The 7,267-nt window shown below is 38.6% G+C and overlaps 1 protein-coding gene across 3 annotated transcripts in view; it reads left to right on the top strand.

Annotated features, from left to right (window-relative positions):
* Positions 1-21: 21 nt before the first annotated feature.
* Positions 22-7,267, top strand: part of SASS6 (SAS-6 centriolar assembly protein) — a 42,832-nt gene continuing 35,586 nt past the window's right edge. For 2 of the 3 annotated variants that reach the window (XM_004775186.3, XM_045064900.1), the window contains exons 1-2: positions 22-238; positions 5,453-5,513. In XM_004775186.3, coding sequence (XP_004775243.1) covers positions 174-238; positions 5,453-5,513 — 126 coding nt within the window. In that variant the 5' untranslated portion in view covers positions 22-173. Of the gene's footprint in view, positions 239-5,336; positions 5,514-7,267 lie in introns of all 3 variants that reach the window. The other variant, XM_045064899.1, reaches the window with a different exon arrangement.

Genomic DNA, 7,267 nt, shown 5'->3' with positions numbered 1-7,267 from the left:
GTGGCTGACGAGGTCCAAGTCTTCCCCGCTTTCCCTCTGTTTCTGTTTCCCCGCCTCCTCAGCGGAAGCCGAGCGCCAAACTCAAATTTTAGCAGGACCCGGACTCCCTTAGGCTAGTTCGTGGGCTGGGCCTGCTGGACTTTTCCGGTTACTGGCCGGGGCAGCGGACCAACATGAGCCAGGTTCTGTTCCAGGAGCTAGTCCCACTGCAGGTAAAATGCAAAGACTGCGAGGAGAGGTGAGGTTCTGCGTTACCCCGTGCCCGCGGCTGGCGGTTGGGGTCCGGCCAAGGCGGAGGGCGGGGAGAGGGGGAAGATGGCGGCTCTGGCCAGTGGCCACCGGCTTGTGGCTGGGTGTGCGGCTGGCGTCCCGGGACGCGGAGAGAGTCCCACTTGGAACCCAAGTTAGTTGCGGAGGGCGCAGAAGGGAGAGTATGAGGAAATGGAAAGCTGACCCGCGTCAAGTTAATTTTCAAAAAAAAAAGAAGAGGAAACAAGAAACCTAGCTCTGAACGGCATCATAGAAGGTTATAGCCCTGGTCTTTCGTTTTGAAAAAGTTAATTTTGTCTGGAGAAGTGAAATAATTTACACGAGAGCTGACAATAAATTCACGGCCAGGCCCGCGCTAGAACTTGGGTCTTGGCTCCCAGCCCTTTTTTCACTCTTTGGATTATATTGGAAGTAAATTTAAGCTTCAGCTTAAAACAGTTTTTGTGGCGTAGTGTCTTTTCTTTACATTAGTTACTAAAAATAAATAACGCTTAATCGACTAAAAACAGTAGAGGAAATGGTAAATTTCATTCATTCATTTAACAAATACTGCTTACTGGCAGAACACTTTGTCGGGTACTGGGGACCTAGTGGTCGGGAAGAACAGTCCCTGTTTCTGTGGAGGTTACAGCCTAGTGGAGGAGGAAATAAAGGCCAGTCTCATAGATAAACGCAAAATTACGACTTTGACAAAGGTGGTGGTGCTGTTGGGGCTTAATTTGAAGCCAGGAGATGGCGATTTTGTCACGCCCTCTCAATAGCTGACTCTTTTCTCAACCTCGTTGCCTCATTTTGTAAAACTGACTTAAGGTGCCTGCGTACATGATATGAGGATGGATCCTGAAGAGGTTTATGGAAACTAAATGGTTTGGAAATGTGACGTTAGAAATGAAGACATTGCTTTATTTGGTAATGTGAAGCTAACTTATAGTTCAGAATTGGGTCTAACGTCAGCCCGCAGGTCAGGCGAGGAGATACCAAAACTAGCAGTTGCAGGTGGAGAGATACTGTAGGGTATTTGATGCAGGGTATTCTTTTGTGCTGTCCAGTATGAGAGTCACGTATGGTTACTGGACTTTTGAAATGGAGCTAATCCGAACTGATGTGTGGTAAGAGTAAAATGTGCATTGAATTTTGAAGATTTACTTATGAAAAAGAATGTGAAATATCTTAATTTTTATGTTGCCTGTATAGATGACACTATTTTGGATATATTGAATATAATATATATGGGATATAAATGATTAATATAACAAATGTTAATAAATATATTCTGTATATCATAAACATTGGAAATATTTATATTTAACATATTGATTATATTTAAGAAAATTGTTACAGTTAATTTACCTGTTCCTTTTAAATTTTTTTAATGTGGTTTCTAGAAAATTTAAAATTATATATTTGGCTCATATTTGTGGCCTCCATTGTATCTCTATTGGACAGCCCTGTTTTGGAATAATTTTAGAAATATAAAGGGGAGGAGCATCATTTCTGATTCTAACACTGGAACTCCTAATTCTTCTCCATTTCATTATATTATCATCACAGTTACCTTCTTAAAATGCATTGTCAATCATTTTACTTCTCTTGTTTAGAAATCTTTGTTATATTTCTATCACCTGTAGCAGGGATCAGCAAACGAGCCCACGGGCCAGGTGGCCTTCTGCCCATTTTTTTAAGTAAAGTTTTATTGGAACGCAGCCATTCTCATTTAAGAATTGTCAAGCTGCTTTTGTACACGAATAATCGTGACCGAGACCTTTGGCCTACAAAGCCTAAAGTATTTACTATCTGGCCCTTTACAGAAAATATGCTGGCCCCTGACCCATAGGGAAAGTAATCCAGACTTTAGTTAAATATTCAAGGCCGGTTCAGCTCAACAAATATTTATGAATACCTACTGTGTGCCAGTAATTGTCCTACCTGCTGAAATGGTCTAGCTTCCTCTCTCTTTACTCCTCTGCCTCCTGACAACAACGACAACAACAATGGAAACAATTTTCATTCTGGGCCTCAAGGAACTCACACTTAATAGGGGAAACAAAAAGATATTCTTGGGAGAGGTAGAATAGCACAGGTTAAGAGTTCAGGCTCTGGAGCCAGATTATCTGGGTTTAAATCTCATTTCTGTCACTTATTGACTGATACCGTACAATCATTTTTTTCTTTGTGTCTCATCTTTAAATTAATGATGATAAAAGTAATTGCTTCATGGGATTATTAGGAGGATGAAATGAGTTAATACATACACAGTGTTTAAAACAGTGCCTGAAGTATTAAAGGCATGCACTAAACATTTAGTTATTATTAAGATGTGATTAATGCATGAAGTGACATCAGTGCACTAAAGTCATAAAAAGGAACTTCAGTGGAAGATAACTCAGAGAACTCTGGAGGGAAGTAATGCAGATTTTGAAGCCCATGGTTTGACACCAACATCTTTTTTGATTTTTGTTTTAGAAGTTCTGTTCCCCATATGCTAGACCTGTAAGACTACTTATCCATTGCATGTACCTCATACTCTCAGTACCATACCTTTATTCCTGCTATTCTCCCTGCTTCAAATGCTTTTGCTTTCATAACCTTCAAGGTTTGTCTTAAATCCCTTCATTATAAGGACCTTTTCAAAGTTACCAAAGTTGAAATTAATTGCCCTTATTCATTTATTAGATAGCACAGTGAAGGTGAAAGTTCTGAGTTCTAATTTGGGCTCTATAACTTGGCTTTAACCACGTTTGTAACAGCGCACCTCAGGTTCTTCCTTTGTAAGACAGACATAACTCTTAGTAAGATTATTGTTTTAAATAAGATATATGTAAAGCACAGGGTAGGTACTCAGTAGTGTGGGTGCTCAGTGTTAGCAGTCCTTCCCTTCCTTCCCCTGAAGCACTAAAATGCTAAAATACATTCAGAAGCAAAGTCTGGATAGAGTCATTGAATCTGATTTGAGGACATGGACCATGTTTATTTCTGTTTGTATCCCTAGCATCCAGCATACTACCTGGCTTACAGTAGCTTTTATTTGTTTGAATTGAAAGGCTCAGGTCACAGCTTCTAGGTGGCGGAGGTGGGCTAGAATCCAATTCTGATAATGCCAAATCTGACTGTGAGGGAGGATGTTATGTGAATTTCTGCATTGTTCGGAGTATGACATTTATTTTGAGAAACAGCATTTTTATGAGTTTTTATTGATTTGTTTTATATTGTCCCTCTGACAACTATTTAATGGAGAAAATAAGATTGTGATTTCAGATACTATATTTTCTGAAAGCTCAGGTTTTTCTACAGTAGATGTTGGGGCAGGAAGGAGAGGTTTAATCTATGGGCCTTTCCTCCTCCCTTTTTCTCCTGAAAGTAATGCATTATAGACATTTGGAATTTATGCAACAATATCATTAATATCCTTCTTAAATTATATTAATGTGATTCTTCCAGTAGTAGCTAAAGAATACTTGGCTAAATGATCTTTTGATTTTTTTGAAACAAATTTATCAAGTATGACAGGACTTTTGAAAGTGTATGTCACCCTAAAAAGTTACCTACTGCAGTGTCACATCCCCTGTGGCAGGATGTTTTAGAAAAAACTGCAAGACAAAAACCAAGCTTAATGACAATATAGATCAGGAAAGGTCCTCACAAACCCAACTCAATTCATTTATCTTACAGATTAGGAAATTGAAAGTTTTTTTCCCCCGAGAATACTTAATTTTTCTTAAAAGATTTTGTTTATTTGTCAGAGAAGGAGAGAGAGAGAGCAAGAGCCACACACACACACAAGCAAGGGGAGCTGCAGGCAGCTGCTGCTGAGCAGGGAACCTGATGCAGGACTTGATCCCAAATCCTGGGATCATGACCTGAGCCAAAAGCAGACACTTAATAGACTGAGCCACCCAGACATCCCCAAAATACTTCATTTAAGTAGAATTAGAGTAGAAATCTAATCTGTTTCACATATATTGCACTAGATAATAGGAAAATAAAAAACATTTTCTGTTCTAAAAATAATTCTTCCTATCTGTGGTATTTGCCAGTGCTGCTTGTTCTTTTTCAGATAACGTAAGTTATGGTAACCTTATCATATGGTAACCTCATCATACTAAGATTTAGCATCCAATCATTTGTTCAATAGGAAGCTTAACTAAAATGACATAAAATGCCAAAAAAATTATTTTTAAGTTGGAACATAAAAAATTGGACAATTGAATGTTCTTGGTCAACTGTTACCAAGTTTTTCCAACACTTGGTTGCTAGGTCTATACCTTTTACTTCTGCACTGAATAAGTAGCAGAATGTGGGAAAATTTTAAAACAACTTTGGAAGAATAGCCTAAAATTCTATTTACTTTTGTTTCCTACACATCAGGGAACAGCCATTGTTATTTAATTCTAGCAAAATATAGAACTTTTGTACTGAGATGTTTTTTCACCAGTTCTTCCCTTTATTTCCTTGATCATTTAAGCATCTTTGCTCAGTTTGATAAATGGTTATGAGCACCTTGATTTATATGCCTCTGTCTGATGCTGAATTCTCTGAGATGCAACAGAGAATGTGGAAAGCTACGGGTTTTTTTGAAGTTTAGAGTTACTCTAGGTTAAGGTGGATAATACACTGTTGACGTACTTCCGTGGATGTATTGGATAGGGACTATATTGAGCAGATGTATTTGGTAGATTTTGTGTATGTATAAGGGAGGGGAATGTGTTATCTTCCTGGATTGTAAACATTCCGTGTATTCTGGTACTGCTTCACATTTTCAGTTTTTTAAATGGGATCAATTAGATCGTTTGAAATGGTAAATTTTTTTAAATGTAGGAAATTGTTATTAAGTCATTGGTTTGTTTGGCTTTCAGTAGGTGCTATTTCAGGATCTGGGCAGTAGGTTATATTCCAGGCTAGTATGGGAATTCCACATCATTTATCTCATTTGATTCTTGCAACAATCCCATTTTACAGGAGAGAAAAATATAATCTCTGGTAAAAAAAACCTGATTAGTTACTAGTGGAAGAACAAGAACTTAAACTTAAAATCTGGTATGCTTCTGAAATATCTGTTCATAATTTAGGGAATACCAGTGGAAGATCTTACAGCTTAAGACTGAAAACTTCAGCTCGGACAAATGAGTGCTAATTCCTTCCATACGAATGTTTCTGACAATTGGGTATATATCTTTTCATACAGGAGAGTAAGTGTTAGAGTGAGCATTGAACTACAGTCAGTTTCCAATCCAGTTCACAGAAAGGTTGGTATTAATTTCTTTTGAAATATTTTCATTTTTGGGGGGAAATGTAATTTCTATGCATTATTACTACTTTTGTTCTTTAAGAATGTGAGCTCTTTTTTTACACCAACTTGCTTTTCAGTTTTGGGCCAGTTTGTAACTTGCTAATCTGGGGTGGTAGAATCTACTAAGACAATGACTGAGAGATTATTATACCATACATTTCTTCTTTTTTTTTTTTTCTTTTAAAGATTCTATTTATTTATTTATTTATTTGACAGAGATCACAAGTAGGCAGAGAGGTGGGGGGTGGGGTGGGGAAGTAGGCTCCCTGCTGAGCAGAGAGCCCGATGCAGGACTCTATCCCAGGACCCTCGGATCATGACCTGAGCTGAAGACAGAGGTTCCAACCCAGGCGCCCCTATACCATATATTTCTTCTTCTTCTTCTTCTTCTTTTTTAAGATTTTATTCATTTATTTGGTTGGGGAGGAGTGTGCATGTGGGAGAAGGGGCAGAGGGAGAGAGCACAAAGAAAGTCTCAAGCAGACTCCTCGCTGAGTGTGCCCTACTCAGGACTCGATCTCACGACCCTGAAATCATGACCTGAACTGAAATGAAGAGTCAGATGCCCCACTGACTGAGGCATCCAGGTACCCCTGTACCATCTGTTTCTAAAGCATACAGGAACGGTTGGGGATTGGGAGAATTGGTTAGTTTTGCCCAATACCTTTGTAAGTTGCTAGAATATATATTGCTACCCTGTAGAATTGGCATTTCATGTTGCACATGTGAGGTTAGAATGAATGGAAGCACTGCAAAGGAGATATTTTTGAGTCTTTACCTTTTGAAGGGAGGCTTTTAGAGCATCAGTCCTATATGATCTTCAAAAGTATGAGTCATTAGCAGTGATCTGGATACAGACAAGATGACTAAGAAGTACAGCATCTGTTTTCTCTGTATCATAGCTTTCCCTAAACATGATATTCAAGGACCTTGTAGTATTAGTAGTAGCTTCAGTTTTTTATAGCATCTTGGGGTGAATTTCAAGAAGTACTGCAGGAGAAGCTGCCTAAAGAACAGGACATTCTGAGGTAGAGCAAATACCCAGATTGCTAATTTCTGGAGTAGAGACTATATGTTATATTTTTTACATATGATTCCTTAGGCCTGCTGTTCCTCTTCATTTTTTATCTCTACCCGTACGTGTTCAGATTTTTCTAGGACCCTCGCAGTTCCTCTGTAGCCATGAGTAGATTTTATTTCAAAGTGGAAGCTTATTCTTAACCTGAGTACTGTTTAGTTCTTCATTAGGCCTCCATCATCTTGTTGCTATGCTTGTTTTCGTCACATAAGTGTTCTCTAAAGTACATAATTTCTGTGTACTTCTCTGTCAGCTTTAGCTGCTGTGATGTTCTGCCGTATTGTAAGTTTATGTAGAAAGTGATCTTTATGAAAGATATTTACTTCATGTGAAACTGAAAACAGATGGAGCTCCATGTCACCGGCCACCTGGAGGGAGAGAATAGGCCCATAGGAAGAAGCCCTGGCAACATGTTACTTGATACCTCTGTCCTCTGCCTGAGAGGCAAATACTCCTTTATTAGGATACATGATTGCTTGTCATTTCAGCTGATAAATTGGCACTTTTGAAGTATTAGACAGTTAACTTGTGGGAAACTGAAAATATAATTGAATATGATGTGGCCAGTGGTAAAATATTATCATGGCATAGTGCAGCAAGGACTAGGTCTCAATTCTTCCAAGCCTCTAATA

This window comes from Mustela putorius, unplaced genomic scaffold, assembly GCF_011764305.1.
Source record: "Mustela putorius furo isolate JIRA1106 unplaced genomic scaffold, ASM1176430v1.1 tig00003853_pilon_pilon_pilon, whole genome shotgun sequence".
NCBI classification, from domain to species: Eukaryota; Metazoa; Chordata; class Mammalia; order Carnivora; family Mustelidae; genus Mustela; species Mustela putorius.
This window is presented reverse-complemented; position numbering and strand designations above follow the sequence as displayed.